The following is a 23,888-nucleotide window of genomic DNA, read 5'->3' as shown; positions in this document are numbered from 1 at the left end:
CAAATTAGGACATACCTAATTCTTCATGGCAAATAAAGTTAGAGCTACAGGGAGAAAAAGATTGTTGATTCAACTGGTTCTCCTTGCGTTGAATAAGCAAATCAATAGCATACAACCAGACTCCAGCACCATAGGTAGCCACAGAGATACACTGTGTCTAATATATATAAAAAAGGGGGATATTAGTTTAGTTAAAGAGTGCCCATGGACTGAGTAAATGTCTGCCTCTGAAAGTTACATTGGAATACCAGATACCGGATGAGTCATACCATACCCCCATGTAGGGAAAGATAGTTACCTTTGTCACCTTTACTGCTTTAACAGATTTAGTATTCATATTCAGACACTTTAGGCTACAGGCCTTAATGTGTGACTTAAGACCCGATTCACAAAGGGGATCTGCACTTGTTGTGGAGGCCCTCACTCATGGCAGGACCTACGCACTACAGTTACTCATTGCAGAGGTCCCGCCATGAGGGCAGGGCTGGCCTCTGACACTGGTGCGGGGTGTGCCTTCACAATAAGCGAGAAGGCCTTTTGTAAATCCCTAAAGTGCAGTTAATATCCATGTTAAGGCCTGATATAAAGTCCATGAAGCCTGTGACCAGGTTCCTAAAACACCAAGGATTGCTCAACAACAACTCTGCATTGTCTCGATATATAAAAGAAGTGGCACAGTGGCCCCATCACTCACAGAAATATCCTGGCCAAGTTCAATCAGATAAAAACTCAGGTTAATAATATATAAAATAAAAAAGAATGGCCATTAGAAGGCACCCATTATGAGAACAAGCATATTAAAAATGGAATCGGGCCAAACAACGGTTTTCACCAACACATATGTCTAAAATGTAGTTCATGCACTATTGCCATACCTTATGATGTATTGCTGTGCCCAGTGGTATCATTTATTTGTAGCAACAAATTGTTTATGAGCAATACAAATAATTGTGTACATAACATTAATGCAGTATTACATCAGATAAATATATATGTCAGGCAGCCGGCACTGCTTACTTGAAACAGTGTTCCACACCAGAAATGCATGGTAATTGTAAATATGGTTTATGAAGAAATAACACAAGTTTTAAATACTGCCGTAGTAGCGTGCATATATTTCCTCCCAGAAAACGAATTGCTCTACGTGTCCCACTGAAGGGGTTTTGAATTACAATAATGACCATTCCACTTTATATCTTCCCTTCATTTAAGTTTCCTGGAAAAATATTAATTTATTGCATCGCTTCTTGTAATTTATATCTGGCACTTAGTACAAACGTGTTGCCGTTTACGGGTTTACTGTTAGCACATGGCCAGTATCCAAGTCAGTTATAAGGTGCAATATATCTAAACTCCAATGCATTTTTTAGCTCAGTTTCATTCTTCTTTTTGGATAGCACCCATTTATTTTGTATTCATTTATTTTTAAATATTAATTATTGACAATCTACAAGGATACAGAAAAACTCATTAATCAATAATCAATCAATTATAATTAGGGCTCCCTGTTTTCTGTTTTTGCAGATTTCTACAGATAATTACAGACAGAAAACCATTTATTTTTCTGTTTGTATTTATTTTTAAATGTGGGTGAATACAGAAATTGGGTTGTTTTTTAATGTTTCTGAATGCTGTCAATTATTACTGTCAGGCCAAATGCTGTGCAGATTGACAGGCAAGGGATTAAACAAATAAAGGAACTTCAGTAAAGAGCCTTAAACAGTAGTAGATTTCCTCAACATTGATACTAAAATGTGCAAGTTTTCTTATAAGTTCGTACTGTATCATCTAAATTTGTATATATCATTGAAACCTGTCCGGCGTTCAGGCTTGAGTGCACATTAACTGGTTAAATAAATGCAGAAATATACACATTTCAGCTTAATTTTTTCACAAAACCTTAAATAAATATGGATAAATACAGGTAAAATTTGCAAAAAATAAATATGGATAAAGACAGATGGAAATTAAAAAAAATATACCATAAAACAGGGAGCTCTAATTATAATCAATTTCTATACAGCAACAATGTCACTCAAAAATGGAACATAATAAAAATAGCATATCTCTTCCCTTTCTAATATAAAATGGATTTTAAAGTAGGCTGTTAACTACTGTGGCCCTTCCACCTAAAACTTTATTTCAGAAGATTAAATACCAAGCTCATACCCCAGTTAGATTTCTCTTACCACCTCATTAGGATTCTGTTTTATCCCGATTGTTATGCAAAGCTACTCCATTCTTGGCCTCCCTTGCCTTCAAAATTGTGATGGTACCCATTTCTTCTTTTGACCCAGAACAGGAAAATATCATAGCTAGTGTATGTGTATTTTATAATTTCTCCCCCTCCTGTTAAGTTTCACAGCAGCGAGGAGGCTTAATACACAGGTCCTTTAATTCATTTTCAACTGTACATCAGGTATACATGCATCACTCCTGATTAATGAAGACTAATAAACGCGACTCCGATGACGTCATTGACACCATAATAGGCCCACGCCGGCGTGATGACATCAGTTCCCTTTTTTCCGCGTCGTCGAAGCTAACGGTTTCTTGGGATCTTCTGTGTTACGGATAGTTACTTTGTTACTGTTGTGAACTTTTGTTCTGTATCTACTTGGTTTTGCTGTCTTCCATCGGTATGTCAACAAAGAAGACAGGTTTTAAGCCATGCGATTCATGTGGGAGGATGATGTCCATCACCGATCCTCATCAGGAATGTCTATGGTGTCTGGGTTCGGAACACGGCGTCAAGGGTTGTCGATCCTGTTCAAAAATGAACCTGAAGGCCAAAATGAAGGGTAAGGACGCCAAGAGGACTTCGAGATCAAGATCGAAACCGGAGCACAAGAGAAAGAAGCACAGTTGGAGACACCATTCTGGCAGGGAGTCGGACTCGAAGAAGAACTCATCTTCTCGAAGACATCATAAGGACACGATTTCTCCCTCTCCAGTTTGTAATCGAGAAGGTGAGGCTACTCCCTTACAGTCTCGGGAGCCTACACCGGCTCCGGTGTCGAATCCGTCTCCGGATCCCAATCAGTCTTCGGAGCATGATGAAGGAGAAGAAGTTCCTCAGGGGTCGACGACTCCGGTACGACGTCCCGAAGAACAAGAGGAACAGGAGGAGTTGAATCCGGTGCAGCCTCCTCGGGAGCAGCCGGTAGGCTCTTACCCTCAGTTTCCTGGTCCTGGTCAGGACCCATCGCATTTTCTAAACGCTATGTATGGCGTTTATGCGAGAGCAATGTTCCCCTCTGGTGCACCTTCTGGTCCAATGGGTGCATTGGCTTATAATCTTGGTGTGCCTCAGGCATATGCTCCGGCTCCTTTCCTGCCGTTTATGCCGACGCCCACTCCACCATGGCATCTCTCGGCGCCACTGAGGCCTTCGACTCCGTTCTCGGCTTCGCCGGCTCCGGAGCGACCTCGTGATCCAATTTGGAGCTCGACACCGGTTCCAGCTTCTCATTCAAAGGAGGCTCCATCTCCTCATTTGACGCCGGCTCCGGCTCCATCGGAGTCGTTACCGGATCCGACGACGTAGGTTCGAATAGAATGGTCGAGACGTAGAGCGCAGCGCCTTTTGGAGGAAAAGAGTTTTGGAGAGGCTGAGGTTGAAAAGGGAGAGCTTCAGGATCAGGAGGATTATTTTGAAGATTTGCGTGATGCAAGTGGGCTGGAATTTTCACCAGAATGGGAGTTGCCCACGGTATCTGATGCTCCTTCTAAGGATGTGGCGCCTTACCATGGGGTAATTAAGAAGGCTGCGGAGCTCTTGAATTTGACTTTACCATCTGTGGAGTACAAATCGAACATCCTTACTGAAGTTCTCCATTCTCCGTCCTCGGTGGTTGAGCCAACTCTTCCTCTTACTGAGGCTCTTACTGATCCCATATTGGAGGTATGGAGTAGACCACTAACTGCTCCTGCAGTGTCAAAGACAGTAGCAAGGCGTTATAGAGTGGTGCCTGGAGATCCAGAATTCTTGTCGACTCATCCTTTGCCAGAGAGTTTTGTGGTTCAGGCTGCTTGCACGAAAAGATCTGCAGGTGCTTTTCCCCAGGTTCCTGGAGATAAAGACTCAAAGAAGCAGGATCAGATTGCTAAGAAGGTGTTTTCGTCAGGCAGTATGGCCCTAAAGTCTACTAATGCTACTTGTCTGCTAGGCAGATATGTCCATGCTTTGATGGATACAGTGAAACAGCTGTCGCCTAAGTTTCCTGAGGAGGATAGAAATAACTTTAATGAAGTAGTATCTGACACGCAGGCGGCAGCTCGGCAGGTCATACAAAGTGGTATGGACACAGCAGATTCAGTGGCTAGGATCATGGGGTCTTCAGTCGCCACTAGAAGAGCTGCTTGGCTGAAGACGTCCGAGTTTTCTGCGGATGTTCAGGCTGCTCTGATGGATTTGCCTTTCGATGGCTCTGGCCTTTTCGGAAAGAAAGCTGATGCTGCTTTGAAAGGTTTAAGGATAGCAGGGCGATGGCAAGATCTTTGGGTTTGCAGACTAGAGGTCCTGTCTCCAAAAGGTTCAAGGGTTTTGGAAGGTCTACTTTTCGTTCCTTTAAGCAAACCCAGCAGCAACAGCAGCAACAGAATCCTTTGTACAGGTCCTACAGAGGAAGACAAAGGGGTCGTTCTTGTGGACGTCAAGCCTCCTCCGCCTCCACTTCCTCCTCTAATACCCACCCCCCACCTGCAGCAGCAAAGCATCCCTAGATCTGCCATTCCGGATCATGCGGGTTCTGTGGGGGGTTGGCTTACTTATTTTCTACGGGATTGGGAATCGGTTACATCAGATCTTTGGGTTCTCAATCTTGTAGAGAATGGGTATGCTCTTCCCTTTCGGGAGTTTCCCCCAAATTACCCTCCTTGCCAAGGTTTTTGCTCAGAGGACTACCTGTTGCACCTTCAGGAAGAAGTGAAGGCACTGTTCAAATAGGGTGCGATAGAGCTGGTTCCGGAGCAGGAAAGGGGTCAGGGGTGCTACTCCCGGTATTTCTTGATTCCCAAAAAGGATGGCGGACTTCGTCCAATCCTGGATCTCTGGATCCTGAACCTTTACCTGAAGCAAGAAAAGTTCAAGATGCTCACCCTTGCGCAGGTTCTTCAAGCGCTGATGGAAGAAGACTGGATGGTGTCGATCGACTTGCAGGATGCTTATTTTCATATACCCATTCTGGAGTCCCACAGGAAGTATCTCCGCTTCACGGTGGGATCGCAGCACTACCAATTTGCGGTTCAACCATTTGGTCTTACTACTGCGCCTCGAGTCTTCACCAAGGTGATGGCTGTGGTGGCTGCACATCTCAGAAGGTCAGGGATTCCAGTATTCCCTTATCTGGACGATTGGCTGATCAAAGCACAATCTCCGGAGGTAGTACTCCATCATTTGCAAGAGACAACTCAGTTGTTGCACAGGTTGGGTTTTTCGATAAAAGTACCCAAATCTCACCTTGTGCCCTCCCAGCGCAACCTGTTCATAGGTGCAGTATTGGACACAACTGTGTGTCGTGCATTCACTCCACCTCAAAGGATTCACGACATACAGGAAATGATTCCTTTATTTTACAATGGAGCGGTTGTTCCAGTCCTGAAGGTCATTCGCGTGCCCGTTCTGATGGCTTCCTGCATTCTGTTGGTCAACAATGCACTCTGGCATATGAGGGCACTCCAGTGGTGCCTCCGCAGGCAGTGGTATCAACACAACTGGGATCTCAGGGAGTCTGTGAGGATCTCCAGAGAAACTGCAGCAGATCTGACTTGGTGGGGAGTGGAAGGCAACCTGTCTCAAGGAAAGCCCTTTTAACTGCCTCTAGCTGTGGCCACAGTGATATAGGATGCATCCACTCTAGGGTGGGGTGCTCATCTGGGGGATCTGGAGGTCAAGGGTCTTTGGTCTCCAGAGGAAAGGTTGCTTCATATCAACCTTCTGGAATTGTGGGCGATACGTCTGGCGCTCAAGGCCTTCCTCCCTTCCCTTCGCGGGTGGTCGGTTCAGGTCCTGACGGACAACACCACTGCAAAGTGGTATGTCAACAAACAGGGAGGAGTAGGGTCGCAGTGTCTCTGCAGAGAGGTTCTGCGCCTCTGGTCCTGGGTTCTGACGGCAAATCATCTGGCCGGAGTTCTGAACATGCGTGCAGACAGTCTCAGTCGGCAGTTCTCCGCCGACCATGAGTGGAGGCTTCATCCAGAGGTAGTTCGTCACGTTTTTCAGATGTGGGGAACTCCTCGGGTGGACCTGTTTGTCACTCACGAGAATGCTCACTGCCCGTCATTCTGCAGTCTCCAGTTTCCGATGCAGGGAGCCTTGGGGGACGCGTTTCAGTTGAGTTGGGGCTCACAACTCCTTTACGCGTTTCCTCCCATACCCTTGATTCCTCGGGTTCTGAGGAAGATTCGCCAAGACCGGGCCCAAGTTATATTGATCGCCCCGGATTGGCGGTACACAGATCTTCTCCACCTCTCCTCATGCCCACCGCTCCGTCTCCCTCTCAGGGCAGACCTCCTCTCTCAGATGGAGGGGCAGGTTCTACACCCCCTCCTCCAGACCTTACACCTTCATGCCTGGAGATTGAACGGGGCAACCTGAATTCCTTTTCGCTCCCACCTGATGTGGTGGATGTAATTTTATCGGCTAGGCGTGACTCCACCAAGTCCATCTATTCATATAGGTTGTCTAAATTTGTATCATGGTGTGGAGAGAATTCTGTTGATCCTTTGAGAGCTTGGTTGTCAGAAATACTTCAATTTGCACTTTCATTGGCACAGCAGGGTTTTGCTGTACCTACGGTAAAAGGTTATTTATCAGCTTTATCAGCTTTTATCTGTTTACCGGATCAACCATCTTTGATTAAATCTCCCGTTGTACTGAGATTTTTAAAGGGTTTAGCTAATAAGTTTCCACCTACTCCCTTTATTGTGCCTCAATGGGACTTGAACCTAGTTCTTACATATTTAATGGGTTCTCCTTTTGAACCTTTACACAGGTGTCCTTTGAGACTTTTGTCTTTTAAGACTGTTTTTCTTGTCGCAATTAGCTCGGCAAGGAGGGTAAGTGAGCTTCAAGCTCTTAGTTCAAAGCCCCCATTCTTGACCATTCATGCTGAACGAATGGTTCTTAGGACCAGGGCTGCTTTTCTGCCTAAGGTGGTTACTCCTTTCCATTTAGGACAGTCCATTACCCTACCTACCTTCTATCCTCCCCCTCACCCTTCTCAGGAGGAGGAGCGTCTTCACCCTCTGGACCCTAAGAGTGCGGTGAGCTTTTACCTTGATAGAACTAAAGACTATTGAGTGGATGACCAGCTCTTTATGGGATTTCCTGGCTGGAAGAAAGGACGAGCTGTGCACAAGCGCACACTCTCAAGATGGATCATACTATGCATCAAGATCTGCTATGCCCTGGCTGGTAAGGAACCTCCAGAGGGTATAAGGGCTCAATCTACTAGAGCAAAGTCATCATCATCTGCTTTGTCTAGAGGTTTTCCTGTAGAGGACATTTGTAGAGCAGGGCCTCCCTCCACACTTTTGCAAAGCATTACTGCTTGGATAGCGAGATGAGGAGGGACGGCCATTTTGCGCGCTCTGTCCTTCAAGATTTTCTGGTATAAGGGAGTGGACACCCTCCTCCGGGAGTGGGGACTGCTGTGGGACTCTATTCACAAGGTGAGGAATCCACTGGCAGATGTATCTATCAGAAGAAAAAGTTACTTACCTTAGGTAATGCTTTTTCTGGTAGATACAGTATCTGCCTGTGTATTCCACACATGCCAACCCGCCTCCCCGTTGTCCACTCTTCTATACCTTAGATAATGGCAATGTTTTGATGTATATATGTTATTCTTCTTGAATTACTGCATTGTCCTTACACTGTGCGTGTTATCTTGACTATTGTATACTGTGTATATATCTACTGTTGACGGTCCATCCGTGTGCCTCGAAGGCACGGATAAAAGGGCGGAACTGACGTCATCACGCCGGCGTGGGCCTATTATGGTGTCGGTGATGTCATCGGAGTCGCGCGCGATGCCGTGCCTCTGTGACGTCGTCCACGTCAGCGCGAAGCTACATAAAGAATTTCCGAATGTTGCTGACGCAAGGGGATATTCACAAGGTGAGGAATCCACAGGCAGATACTGTATCTACCAGAAAAAGCGTTACCGAAGGTAAGTAACTTGTTCATCTCGATCATTTGACTGTGCCTTAGTGTCTCCAGCTATTGATTCAAATATCGGTTGTCGACTTAAGCTTGTTTCTCTTTCTGCACCTATAGAGTTGGTGCAGTATGCTTCATTATTTGCAATTTTATCGAGCTCAAGTTGAATTTTAAGTTTAAGAGATACATTTTATTTAGTAAATATCTAAGTTCAATAGATTAAATACAAGGGATAATCATTAAGCATATAATCATAATATTAGGTATGAGATATGAAAGTAAGAAAAAGAAAGAAGGAGAGAAAAAAACAATCATGCACCATCAAGAATCAAATAACAACTGTATGACAACATTAATAAAATCAGAGTGTAAATAGTAACTTATATTTACAATTAGTAAGAGTAATATTGGAAATTCACAAAGGTTTATGCACTTCTTCAATTCGAGGGTTATGTGAACACGTCCTGTTTGCAGAGAGATTTAAAACATTTTTATGGGTTATCAAAGAAGATCTCTTTCAAGAGCAAGAGCAACAGGATAAACATATGCTCTGTCCAGTCTATCATTGTATTAGACTCCATAGCACCAAGCCCGAAAAGATACAGTAGAAGCATCCTTCCATGCCTTGGTAATCTGTTGGAATGCAACTGCGAGGAGTAAGTCAATTATGTGAAAAGCATTAGATCGAGATGACCAATTCTCTGGAACACTTCCTAGAAAAATATTAGCAAAAGTGATTGAGACGTGTGTGTGAAAAATATTATTTATCTTTTGGCAAATTTGTATCCAAAAGCTATGAATAGAAGGGCATTCAAATAACATATGCTTAAGATCTGCTGGATCAACAGGTAGAGGGTAGAGTAGGAGAATATTAGGGTCTATTTTATGTAGTGTAGCAGGAGTAATCAAGAGTCTATTATAGATAAAAAAAATAAAGTTTTGAGTAGTATTTGCTGCTCTAGAAGATTTCCTTATTTTAGTCCAAATTTTCATCCCTATTGGAATTGAAAAATAGGTTTGTAAATCAGATTCCCAATGTAGTTTCACCTCTGTTGTATCTTGGGTAACTGGAAAAGAAATTAGTTGTTTATAAAGCTGGAACGCAGAGGGGGAGTTGTATAAAATCAAGTTTAAACTAAGGGTGGAGAAAGGAATATAAGATTAAGAAGGTACTTAATATATGAGGATTTAACCATAGTGATTAAGGATATGTATTTGGTTTGATATGAAGAGGGAAGGGGAAAACGGGTTTGAGCTAATGAAAAAGTAATGCAAACATAATTTTGACAGAGTTGATAAGTCAATCTAAGTACTTTAGCATGCCAATCTTTCCACAAACAATTATGTATTTTATATGTTTATTATACCAAATTGATGGATTTAGAAATTGTTCTTTAGCATTCTGATAAGAAATAAGAATAGATTGCAGGATTTTACATGCATTTTTTATGATAAAGATGTTTGTGTAAAGGATAAAAACTCCTCAAAAGAAAAAGAATGAAAAAGTCTTTTTCAAGATCAACCCAGAATGGTGAAATTAGGAAATCATCTTCATGAGTGTAAATCTCAAAAATTAACACCCCCCCATATGTTTAGGTTGTTTGAGTTTATGGACAGACATTCAAGATTTTTTGTTATTCTATGAGTATTTAGACAAGATAGAGTATCATTTTATTATAATGAGAATTAGGGATATTTATAGACAAATTATAAAGATAGAATATTATTATGGAAACTAACATAATTTTTATAATATTCAAGAACAAGATAAAATGAGGGATTCCATCAAGATGTAAAGAAAATTAATGTTTGTAATTCTTTTAGGTTTAGGAAAACAGTTTATTTAATGGAAGCAGTACACAAAATTCCAAGATATTTGATTTTATCCAAATTTCAATGAAATGAAGAAGATGTGAAATTCGCATTAAAACATAATTTATTTAAAGGAATACTTCCACATTTGTCAGCATTTAATTTATAACCTGAGACAAATACAAAATGTTCTTGTTAAAAAGGCTGGTAAAGAAGTCAACGGTTGTGAAATAGAAAGTAAAATATCATCAGCATAAACTAAGAACATTTACTGCTTGCTATCATAGGAAAAACCTTTAACGTCTGAATTCAAATGAATTTTCATTAAAAAAGGTTCTAGCGCAAGAATGAACAATAGGGAAGAAAGAGGGCAACCTTGTCAAACACCCCAGTAAAGAGAAAATGATGGCAAAATGAGGCCATTGGCTAAGAAAGAGGATTTTGGAGAAGAATACAACAAAGAGACATAGTTAACAAATTAAGACTCAAAACCGAACCAGGCAAGAGTAGAAAAAATAAAAGCCCTGCTAACTCGATTGAATGCCTTTTTGGCATCCAAAGAAACAGCCACTAGGGAATATTTGTATGTTTTAGATTTACTTAGAACATTGAAAAAGAATCTAGTATTATCTGACATATATGTCTGACTTTAATGAAACCACGTTTTTCCCGCCCAGTAAATTGAGGTAATAGTGTATCTAAACAAAGAGCAAGTATTTTCACAAATATTTCAAAATCAAAATTAGGGAAATAGGTCTATAGTTTTTCGACAATATTTCAAAATCAAAATTAGGGAAATAGGTCTATAGTTTTTCGACAATGTATGGTATTCATTTTCCTTGCGGAGGAGACATATTAAAACATCTTGAAAAGAAACGCCATATATTTGAGACAATATAAAGTAAAGAATCAATTGATGTGATTTGGGAGTGAGAAATTTGGAAAAATATGAAAACCAACAGTCCCTTGGGCTTTACCATGAGTAAGTTCCAAAAGTATATCTTCATTCTTATGACCGCTACAATTAGTAGACATTAAGAGAGAATCAATTTTAGTCTGCTCCTTTTTAATTTCAAGATAAAATAGCAAGAAATGACCCTGCCTTATTATGACTGCCATAATATTTGGCACTAGACATAAGCAAATATATATTTGCATTCTCTGTGGAGAGTTTATTAGATGCAAATTTAGCATTAATTCATTCATCAAGACAAGTTCTAGATTTAGTAGTATAAAAGGAATGTTCAAAGTGTTTAATGCATGAAGTACGTAATTTCAAATAATTTACGGAAGATTTCTTTTTTGGGCTACAAATGAGACAATGAAATCTCTAGAGGCAGCTTCAAAAGTATCCCAAATAGTCTGATGGGAGATATCTGGATTATCATTTTCAAGAAAAACGTGTTGGCAAATTGTTCAAAGCCTTGTGTAAAATTGGATTGGAATCTAAAAGAAGATAATTATTGAATCTCCATCTCTTAGTTCCCTGAATGGGTAGAAAAAGATCTAAATGTAGAGTGACGGTAGAAGGATCCAAAATTAATATGGAGCCTATGTCTGAGTGTATCGTATGTTGTGGAAGGGATTTAGAAATAAACAAATAATAGATTTGAGATTGAGAAGAATGTACAGGAGAGAAAAAAGGTATACACTTCAACTGTAGGATTACATAATCTCCAAGCATCAGCAAGGGATCTTTGTTGTATAGTGGATGTTTTTTTTTACATAACTTTATTATCAAACAGACATCGGCATATCGACATTAAAAATCAGTGAAATATAAATACATGCATGACAATGCGAGGCAGGGTTACAACAGATTATATGCAGTGAAGACGTTTCAAGGAGGAAACAAATCATCATGTTTGATGTTCTGTGGGGCAGCGCAAATACCTCCACGAAAGGAGTTCCATTGTGACCAGACATGGGTCCACTTTTTGTGACAGCCTCGGGCCGCATACACCGTCTTTTCTCGGAACATACACCAATCCACATTGTTCTTCCAGACCTCCAAAGTAGGATGGGCCACCGCCCCCCAAGCTTGGGCGATGTTTCATTTTGCCAGCATGAAACCTAAAGTGGCCCACTGTGTCTGGTAGATGTTAAGATCAGTCAGCTCCCATATGTTTAGTAAGCATCTACGTGCCTCAGGGTAGATAGCAACAGAGAGGACCGTCCTCATCACTGCGTGTACCTCCCTCCAATACTTATGGATAAGCGCGCATTTCCACATAATGTGCATGAACGTACCGGTGAGACCACATTTTCTACGGCAATCTCCCGTTTCGGCTCTCCCCATCAGTGCTAACCGGGGACCGGTCATATATATCTTATGTAGGATTTTAAACTGGATTAGCCTTAATCAAGCCGAAATGGCCTCTACTCGGGGAGAGGAAACCACTTCTTGCCAATCCTCATCATCCGTTTCTAACCCATCTGCCACCCACTTCTGCCTCAAAGCCGAGAGAGTATCCTCCATGTGGTGTATTAGTTTATTATATATTAATGAGATGCCTTATCAGGGATATTGCCGTCCAATATTCTGTCCTCTAATGGGGATGATTCGGGAAGAGTCGTGCCTCTTGGGATGAGGAACCGCAGTGCATGACTGACCTGATTGTTTTGAAAGAGCTCAGTGTCAGCGAGTTCGTATTGGGTCTGGAGGGCGACAAAAGGTTTCACCCCTCCCTTCTCCCACATGTCCTTAATTTGTTTTATGCCAATCATGACGCATTTATCAAACCCTTTTGATGACCACTAAAGAACCCTCCCTGCAGACCCGGCAGCAAAAAAAAACCCTGGTTCACCGACGAACTCAAGGAATCCAAGAAGAACTGCCGCACCCTCGAGAAAGCCTGGCGGCTCGACCAGACCACAGACAACAGGACCGCCCTCAAGCACGCCACCCGCAAACACCAGCAGCTGATCCGCGCCACCAAGAAGTCAGCACTCAAAGAACGACTGGACAACAATGCCAATGACAGCAAGGAACTCTTCAGCATCGTCAAAGAGTTCTCCAACCCCAGCTCCGGAAACAACAACATCACTTCCTCGCAAGACCTCTGCAACTCACTCGCCTCGTTCTTCCACCGCAAGATCGCCGACATACACAACAGCTTCGACGCACAGACCACGCACCCTACCACCGAACCAACGCCTGCCACCACCACCCTCTGCAACTGGACCCCGATCAGCACCGAAGACACCACCCGCACGATGAACTCCATCCACTCCGGATCACCAACAGACCCCTGCCCACACCACGTCTTCAACAAAGCCGACGCCATCATCGCACCCCAGCTCCGGGACATCATCAACTCCTCCTTCCACACCGCCACCTTCCCGAAGAGCTGGAAGCACGCCGAGCTGACCGCCCTCCTGAAGAAACCAACGGCGGACCCCACCGACCTCAAGAACTACCGTCCCATCTCGCTCCTTCCTTTCCCGGCCAAAATCATCAAGAAGACCGTCAACAGACTGCTTCCCGCCTTCCTCGAGACGAACGGATCCCTCGACCCCTCGCATTCCGGGTTTCGGGCCAACCACAGCACCGAGACCACCCTAATCGCAGCCACCGACGACATCAGAACCCTGATCGACAACAGAGAAACAGCGGACCTCATCCTCCTGGACCTCTCTGCGGCGTTCGACACTGTCTGCCACCGCACCCTAGTGAAGCGCCTCAGCAATGTCGGAATCCATGAGAAAGCACTGGAGTGGATCATCTCGTTCCTCGCCGGAAGAACCCAGAGAGTCCGCCTCCCCTCGTTCAGATCTGAGGCCACTGAAGTCATCTGCGGAGTACGACAAGGATCTTCACTAAGTCCAACCCTCTTCAACGTCTACATGAGCCCCCTCGCAGCCATCGCACCACAACACAACCTCAACTTCATCTCCTACGCCGACGACACCCAGCTGATCCTCTCCCTCACCAACGACCCCACCACCGCCAGAGCCAACCTACACGAAGGGATGAAGGACATCGCCGTCTGGATGAGGAACAGCCGCCTTAAACTGAACTTAGACAAGACGGAAGTCTTCATCCTGGGATCATCACCCTCCGCCTGGGACGACTCCTGGTGGCCCCCGGCCCTGGGCACCGCTCCCAAGCCAACGGACCACGCACGCAACCTGGGCTTCATCCTGGACTCCTCCCTGTCGATGACCAGACAAGTCAACGCCGTCTCATCCTCGTGCTTCAACACCCTGCGCATGCTCCGCAAGATCTTCAGATGGATCCCCATTGAAACCAGGAAGACCGTCACCCAGGCACTCGTCACCAGCCGACTGGACTACAGGAACACCCTCTACGCCGGAACCACAGCCAAACTTCAAAAAAGACTTCAACGCATCCAGAACGCCTCCGCACGACTCATCCTGGACATCCCCCGACACAGCCACATCACCAGACACCTGAGAGACCTGCACTGGCTCCCTGTCAGCAAGAGAATCACGTTCAGACTCCTCACCCACGCACACAAGGCTCTCCACGACCTGGGCCCCAAGTACCTCAACGACCGCATGACCTTCTACACGCCCACACGCCAACTACGATCGACCAGCCACGCCCTCGCCACCGTACCACGCATCCGCAGTGCCACCGCCGGAGGAAGATCCTTCTCCTACCTGGCAGCCAAGACTTGGAACTCCCTCCCCACCCAACTTCGGCGAACCCAAGACCATCTCTCCTTCAGGAAGCAGCTCAAGACCTGGCTTTTCGAGCAGTAACATACCCCTCTCCCCCAGCGCCTTGAGACCCTCCCGGGTGAGTAGCGCGCTTTACAAATGCCGTGATTGATTGATTGATTGATTGATGTCCAAAGATTGCCAAGTTGTGCCGAGTCCCAAAAAGGGGGGAGCTAGTGTCAGTTTACGTTCCCACCCAAGGGATTTATTTGCAGCATGTCATACTTTGACGGTATGTCCAGTGGGCCTTGTTAATCTGGACTGGCTCAAACATGAGTAAAGAGATCTATTATAATTTCCTCCCGGGAGGAGCCACTTATCCATCCTGTAGTCTGGGTTGTTAAAGTCTCCATAATTAATATGGTTGATAGCTGCAAGGTGTGCAGCCCAATAATATGCACAGTGGATATTAATTGAGAATGCATATGTGAAGGAATAATCTAGATTTAGAGTGTCTATCAATAATTGGATCAAGAACCATGTTACAATCTCCACCTAGTAGTAAGTACTCATCAAGGTGAGTCATCAATTTAGATAGTATCTGGGTCCTGAAAGATTTTCTGGAATAGTGTGTGTATACAGGTTAAAAATATTCATAGGTATTTCATTAACAAGTAACGATACAGAAACCTATCTGCCTACAACATCAGTATCCTGGCAGATGACTTATATCTTCAGATGTTTATGATATAAAATAGCTACACCATTAAGTCTCCCTGAACCTGGAGAAACAAAAATATAACCAACCCATTGCCTTTTAAGTTTAAATATTATATTATCCAATACATGAATTTTCTTACAATAAGGCAATATCACCTTTTAGATTAGAGAGATGAGATAAGGTCGTTTGGCGTTTTATAGGTGAGCCTAAACCTTTAACATTCCAAGAAATAATTGTTAAACCAATCTATAATACAGTAATAAAGTTAAAACTTTAAACAAATAGTAACAACTGTCAAATTGCAATACTATTGTCTATGTAATGAGATATAACAAAGAATGTGTAGTAAAATACCAGTAAAATGGATAGTATATCAGAAAAAAAGATGTATTCATGAAAAAAAGAAGAATAAAAGTAAGGAGAAAAAAGAATAAATGAGAAAAAGAGGAAAAAGAAAGAAAACAATGAAATACATATAATATAGATGACAAACATCCAGGAAAAAAAGACATGGGAGGAGGAGAAAAGTGCAGAGAAAGGATAGAAAGGAAAAAGAAAGAGTCTATAAGAGAATAAACAAAAGTACATACCACAAAACATACACAGAAATCGATGGGGGAAAAGCCACATAAGGAAGTTAACACAACCAACTTGAAACCTCACGGTACAACGGGAAGGAGGAATTTACCACCCAGATGGACTATGAGTCACAATGAGCAACTATGAATACAGCACCTAACAAAAAACAAGGAAAGAGAAAGATATGAAATGGAAAAAATAATATACAATGATAAAACATGACAAGAAAAGAATAATAGACTTAAAACTTATAACAGAAAATCAAGTAGTAAATAATCTGACAATTGCCATGTCTTCGCCTTTGCAATTATCCAAGAACCACTGTAGTAGAACAGGGCCCTCATAGTTCATGGTTTTACTTTTATAAGTCACTCTAAAAAGACATGGATGTAAAATGCCAAATCTGGCATTTTGATTCTGAATCGCAGGTCTCATGTCCAAAAATAGTGTCCTTCTTTCTGCCGTGGCTTTAGTTAGTCTTGAGAAAAGGAAAGAGTGTGTCCCTGCCATGAGAGTTTGCCTTTCAGTTTAAATGCTTATAAAACCTTTAGTAAATTAATATATTCTAAAAAGTAAAGGATAACACCTCTTGATTTATTAGACAAAGATGCAGTTTCTGGGCTGTGACCATGACGATGTGCTATTAAAGAATGAAAAAACGAGAGAGGATTAGAGCCTTCGAGCCCCTCTGCTAATCCATTAATATGCAATTTCTTGCACCTGGTGTGATTTTTATGGTTCTCAACTTGCTTTTTAAGATGAATAGAGGGAACCTGACTCACAACATTTGAGCTCAATACTGGACTAGTCCGGGTTGGACTATTCCCATGAGGAATAGGGTGAACTGGGGTGGTGAAGTAGGCTAAAGAACAATGATGGATTCAACCCAGATCTGTGAGTGTCTTAAAACCTTCTTCGCTCCATCCATCATCTCCTTGTGTTTGCTTAACTTGATAATATATTCAAACTTTAGTATTCTATATTTTAAAGGAAAACCTGGGTAAGGAATATTGTATTTAAAAGCTGTTGTTAATGACAGAAGTGTTTAACACTAGTTTTAGCTGCTAATGTATATATTGGGAATAAAACTATAGTTTTGTTTTATATGTTTGGTAATTATGTATACCAGAATTAAATAACTACATGAGCACTTTGAAATGTGGATTGTTCCAAATGATATGAGCAACACTGATCACCTTTTGAATTCCATATGACTATGAAAATACATTTTTGGAGATAAATCTGATACTCATGGTGTTACTGATTAACTTGGACATTTTAAAAAATCACCCAGTCAATTGGAATGTCAAGTTTGATCAAATTTAAAGTTGATTTGCTTATTCACAGTCTCAAAATGGCTTCTGCAAACTTTACCACAATTCAGCAGGGCAAAGTGTTCTATGCCATTGAGAACAATCAAGTAGCTTGTGGCCGATGGACAATCAAGTAGCTTGTGGCCAATAATATCAAGTATAAGCCTTATGTTCCAACATTACAAAGTGTCTCTTTCACCTGTTTAACATGGATGCTTTTTGGTGGCATGTTTTAGTTGCTGTACAACCATTCTTCCTTGGATATACCTGCTGTTAAATGCCATCACATTCATAGGGCCTAACCTGCAGGTCTGGCCTATAACTAAGGTTCAGAGCATGTAAGAACCGCTACAGCCCTTGTCAGCCGGCTACAAGGCTATAATTTACAATATAACCATTCTCAAATTCTGCTAACCATGAGAGCATTCCGATTCAGTGACTTACTCATGCATCATTTTATTTACCTCCCTCTTCTACTTCCCCTTTCCTTCTTGCCTTGTGCAGAGTCAAATGTCTCTCTCTCTTTCTCGGTATTCACAAAGGGCATTTACTACTCCTAAATGCCCTTGTGAATACGGAAAGTCATAAAGTTCGACTTTCGGAATTCACAAAGGGCATTTATGCGTAGTAAATGCCCTTTATGACTACCGAAAGTCGTAATGTTAGAATTTCGTCTAACATTTGTGAATCAGGCCCAGGCCCGGACTGGCCGTAGCGGGCACCAGGCAATCCCCTGGTGCGCTCCACGGGTGGGGGCCGGTTTTGAGCCCCTGGGGGCCATTTTTGTTACAGGGCCGTTTTTGCATGGTCCCTGTAACAAAATCGGCAGAAAACTGGCCCAGGCAAAGAGCTTGACGGCACCCCCCAGCCCTCCCCCCCCCGCGGGGGATAGGGGGTCCGCCGAGCACTTTGCCAGGGCCGGTTTTGGTTCCCAGTCCGGCCCTGATCGGGCCCAAGATGTTGGCATCACTGTGTGCAACCTTATCTAGTTTTTTTTATCATCTTTTTTGGCTAAAATCTGAGCAAGATAATGCTAGGCAAAGCAAACACATTTTTGAGATTAATCAATGTGTTAACCTCGTATTAATGAAATGACGAACACAGACATCAACATATACAAATATAAAAATGAATTATAGTATAACAATACAGCTGTCATTAAAAACAGCAATGTTAAAGACATTTCCTGACAAGGAATTGTGTTTCTGTAACATATATGGCGATAAAATTAGTTACAAATCTTACACATTTTGCCATTCAAGGCTAGTTAATTATTCTTTATTTTAGCAGCTCATTGAAGAGACACATTTTCTGACAGTCCTCCCCATGCTAAATTCTCAGATTTCCATATTTATTAATTCCTTGAAACCACTATATGCTACTCATTGCACAATACCTGACATATAAGAATGATATTCTTCTTTTTTCTTCATTTATTAATACTATTATTGTTGTTGTTATTAGTGCTATTATTGTTATTACTATTAATAATAATATTGTTGTTGTTGTTGTTATCATTATTGAAAATAACATCTCATCAAGGTTCATCAATGGTAACTTAGTCTGGAGGGTATGTTATTTATTGGTAGACTGGAACACCCCATAACGTAGTAGGGATGCAGGAGAAGGGCTTTTTTCATGGGCAAAAATATTTTCCTGTAGAGAAAATGAACTACAAGTTAGCAAGTGTAATTTCGCTTGAGAACCACCTTTCAGCATGTGTAAATGTTCATGTGTTACATCCAAATGAATATAATGTTTTTGCATTTGGGTACATTGAAACTGAAGAAAGAGACACTGTTGGGGAATTGTCACTCTGAGAATTCTTTCTGAATAAAAAAAAATCCAAATCTAGCCATAAGTGTACAATAGTAAACATGTATCTATTTAAAATAGATTTTGATATCAAAATATATATATATATATATATATATATATATATATATATATATATATATATATATATATATATATATATATATATAGATAGATAGATATATAGATAGATATATAGATATATAGATATACATACACACACATATATATATATATGCATGTATATGTATGTATATATATATATATACACACACACACACACAAAATGAAACAGAGAGTAACTTGGGGGTAAAGAGTGACTATTAAAGAACCTGTACAGTGCAAAAGCAAAGACATTTTGGAACTATTAGTGAAAGAGAATCTGTAGTACTAAAATATGTATGTGTATTTTATTACATTCTCTCACTATGCATGCCATCGATCTATGACTATAAGTGATGATTTATGAATTTTTTTCTTAGCTATATTTCTTTCAATACACCAGTCTTATGCTCGGGCCAATGCTCAGTTTAAGGTGTCTGATCATGCACTGTATATCAAATTAATAATTTATATAGTCAAAAGTCTCTTTCTAACAACGGCTATGTGTGCATTTTCTCGTCTGTAGGTAATGTGGTGAATGGAACCATTGGCAAGCAGATGGTTGACATGTTAGTGGAATCTTCCAACAATGTTGAGATGATCTTGAAGTTTTTTGACATGTTCCTGAAACTGAAAGACCTGACATTCTCTGATGCCTTCAAGGAATATGATCCAGATGGTAAGGGTGTAATTTCCAAAAGGGATTTCCAGAAGGCAATGGAAAGCCATAAGCACTACACACAATCTGAAACAGAGTTTCTCCTATCGTGTGCAGAGACAGACGAGAATGAAACTCTGGACTACGAAGAGTTTGTTAAAAGATTCCATGAACCTGCCAAAGATATTGGTTTTAATGTAGCTGTCCTCCTGACTAACTTATCAGAACACATGCCTCATGACACTCGATTACAGACTTTCCTTGAACTAGCAGACAGTGTGCTTCATTATTTTCAGCCCTATCTAGGCCGCATTGAGATCATGGGAAGTGCAAAACGCATTGAGAGGGTCTATTTTGAGATCAGTGAGTCTAGTCGGACCCAATGGGAAAAACCTCAAGTGAAAGAATCAAAACGACAGTTCATCTTTGATGTGGTCAATGAAGGAGGGGAAAAGGAAAAAATGGAACTCTTCGTCAATTTTTGTGAGGACACCATCTTTGAAATGCAACTTGCTGCCCAGATCTCTGAGTCTGACTTAAATGAGAGGTCCTCAAATAAAGAAGATACAGAGAAGGACAAACCTGAAGAACAGGATCCAGGAATGGGCTTTTTTTCCACTGTGACTGTTAAATCTGCTCTTCTCGCTCTCAGGTATAATATATTGACACTCGTGAAAATGCTCAGCATGAAGAGCCTGAAAAAACAAATAAAAAAAATTAAAAAGATGACCATGAAGGACCTGGTCATGGCCTTATTCTCTTCCTGCTGGAGCATCATGGTGGATATTGTGCACTTTATGTCTAGTGTCTTGCGAGGTTTCTTTCGCATCACCTGCAGCCTGTTGCTTGGAGGAAGCCTGGTTGAAGGGGCAAAGAAGATCAAGGTAGCTGAACTCCTAGCCAACATGCCTGATCCCACCCAGGATGAGGTGCGGGGAGAAGGTAACGAGGTGGAAAAAAAACTTATAGTCACGTCTTTGCCTCCAGAAGACTTGACTGACCTAACGGCTTTGTCTGATGATAGTGACTTACTCTCAGACATATTCGGCTTGGACTTAAAGAGAGAAGGAGGGCAATACAAGCTGATTCCTCACAACCCAAATGCTGGGCTGAGTGACCTGCTGAGCACCCCTTCCTTGCTGCCATTACCTGATTTAGAGCTAAACATCCAGGTAAAGTGACAGCACAAAATGTGTGATACATATTGCAGCTTTCTCAAATAACACAGAGGGAAGTTGACAGCATTTGTTGCACAACCATAGTATTCCTTATTTCCAATGTATAATGTTCATTCCCAGCAGTAATATGGGCTGCTCCATGCAAATAGTTCACAGCTATAAGTAGAGGGCGGTGAAAACTAAATTTATAGTATGTCTACAGTGGATCTAGGTGTTTGCTTAAAAAGGCAATTGCTTGGAATGATTGCATTGTGTGTAATTCTGGACATTGTCATAATATCATATGTTTTTAAGTGCTGCATGTTTTGGCATTTCATAGCAGCATTCTATAGACAAAGTACTTGGTGTACACAAGAAGGAACATGGCCATCTTCTCATGTAGGAGGAGATCTCTTGGTCCTATGGTTGTATTGTAGGATGCTCTCTTATCTGGTAAGTTTGTTGTTCAGAAGTAGGTAACCAACACTGATAAAGAGATAGTCCTTTTAACCTTACTGTGTGAAATAGTGTGGTACAACTAGGAAACTGTGAAAAGAGCTTGATGTGAGACATGCTTTCATATTCCAGGAGTGTTTTTCATAAATAAAACAGCTCACAGGTCCACCATCCTAGGGAAAAATAACTTGTTATGCCCATTCCCATTCGAAGGCCCTTGATCTCCAACCACTAAGTCAAATTAATCTTGACCCACAAATGCCTGATCAAGGAAAAAATAGGATATTAGGATCTACAATTGGAAGCCCCACTGCCCCAAACAACAGGTGCAGCTTTCTTCTGAACCCAGATGATAATGTTTCGCACCCTGGAGCCACACACCAGCCTTGCTAGAAGGTAAAGAGAATAGCGGAAAACAAAACCTTTCATCCTAAATTGTCAATAAGTGTTAACAGGCACCAAGTTTGATTCAGCCAATAGGCAACATAGCAATCATTCACCAGTGGCTCCTCAGTGGTTGTTGAGTGTTTTACGTTGTCTAAGCCCAGCTTTTTTGCTAGGTTTATGTATACTTAGGAAGAAAGAAGGTGATATGCAGGCTGAGACAACAGATACAGAAGATGGCAACATCTCAGTTACTTCAGGGTTGAATATAGCAGAATGGAAAACAGCCTTCAAAGAGGAAACTTTCTTCAAAATGTCTTAAAAGTTCAGACCTCACATGGCACCTCAAATCCAAATTCAAACTCTGCTTTCCCCATCACTCACTCTTGCGCCAGTGGAAAACACACAAATCATAGATTGACAGGTAGTCTGTCCAGTTAGTTATCAAATCAACTAAGGCCAGGGTCGAAATAGCCATTCTTTCACTCTTGCAATTTTCCAGTGCGCTGCAGGCCATTATAGTATAAGGGGCATTACAGCATAAGGGAGTGTCACTATACCTCCTGCTAACCAATTTCACTATCATTCCTCTCTTACATCTACCAGACAATCTTCTGAGCCTGCAGGAGATACCATGTGATACCGAAGAGTTCTACAAAGAAATCTTTAGTTTCACATCATTTGAGTAGACTATTGCCTAGATGAGCAAATGTGAATCAATACCTGAGGGGGTGAGATTTATCTCATGGAACATAGCCGGTATAGCGGGCAAATTTTATAACAAGGAGTGGGCTGAGTACATTAGGAAATTCAATATTATATGTGTACAGGAGACATGGGCTGTGGAGAATAACTATCATTTGCAGGGTTACAAGTGTTTTTTTGTTCCCGCCCGGAAGTCTAGCTCTGGGAGAGCAATGGGTGGCCTGTCCCTTTATGTAGATTTAGCTCTTCCAGGCACTTGGTCCTTCCCAGACTGGTCCTCAAATGGGATCCAGGCAGTTCGGTTCCATGGAAAGGGGCTACGGTTTTCGGTGTTTAATTTGTATAATACGGAGTCAGCTAATAACCTCACCCCGGTATTGACTGAACTCGACCAAAGGCTGGGACAAGAAATCGGATCTCAGAACAAGGGCCCATCCCATGGGTTGGTGGTGGTGGGGGATTTTAATTGTCATCTCTGTCCGGCATTAATTAAAGCAAATACAGATTGGGAGCAATGCCCAATCCAGAAGGGGCCTCATTTTTCTCACTCATTGACTGGGGGCGCTCTTAGGTTGCTTCGGCTGAAGTATGACCTAGAGCATACCATCAATATGATAGGCCCACAGCCGGACGGCACACTCCCACCAACTTTTAAAGGCAGGGGCTGTTCATCTATTATAGATTACATTTTGGTCTCAAGATCCCTGGTTAACAAAGTAATTAGTGTAGGGATAGACTGGAACAGCTTCAGTGACCATAACCCGCTTGTTTTAACGCTTACATATAGGGCGGGACCAGGACCCAATGTACACCACTTAATAGGGGAAAGGGTCACTGACCAAGGCAGGAGACTGAAGTGGTCCAGAATAGATGGGGTAAAATTTTATAAAAATCTGAGCAATAAGGGCTTGCGGGCCATAAACGACTGCTTGGACCTGGAAGTACAGGGCGCAAGATTATTAGAAACGTTTGACCATATTGTAAATCTGATAGATGGGCTATTGAGGACCAATGTGCCCACACGTAACTTGGTCAATCCCCGGTGGTTTGATCAGAATTGCTCTAAAGCACTGAGGGAACTGAAATGCTCTCTTAAGTCAAAACCACGGGACCCACAAAAAATCAGGGCAAGCAGAGAGAAATACAGAATAGAGACCAAAAGGAGGAAACTCGCCTTGCAGGCAGAAGCCTGGGCAGATCTGAGAGAGGCTGGGGAAAGAAGGGACCTAGCGGGGTTCTGGAGAATCATTAATAATCCAACCTTTTTAGAAAATGATTCCCCGGAAATAGGGGCCAATATCCTTCCGGAGCAGTGGGTTACCCACTTTAGGAGTTTGTACAATCACGATCCTGGTACCTTTGTAGAGTTACCAGTAACTCAAAGCCATGCTCC

At 42.1% G+C, this 23,888-nt stretch overlaps 1 protein-coding gene across 1 annotated transcript in view; it reads left to right on the top strand.

Annotated features, from left to right (window-relative positions):
- Window positions 1-23,888, top strand: part of RYR2 (ryanodine receptor 2) — a 3,071,198-nt gene that overhangs the window by 2,606,465 nt on the left and 440,845 nt on the right. Inside the window, exon 85 of the mRNA XM_078648003.1 lies at window positions 19,662-20,965. Within this exon, the coding sequence (XP_078504129.1) occupies window positions 19,662-20,965 (1,304 nt within the window). The remainder of the gene's footprint in view (window positions 1-19,661; window positions 20,966-23,888) is intronic.

The sequence above is a fragment of the Lissotriton helveticus genome, chromosome 6, assembly GCF_964261635.1.
Source record: "Lissotriton helveticus chromosome 6, aLisHel1.1, whole genome shotgun sequence".
NCBI classification, from domain to species: domain Eukaryota; kingdom Metazoa; phylum Chordata; class Amphibia; order Caudata; family Salamandridae; genus Lissotriton; species Lissotriton helveticus.
Note: the sequence above shows the minus strand (reverse complement) of the source record. Positions and strands in the feature narration are given on the sequence as shown.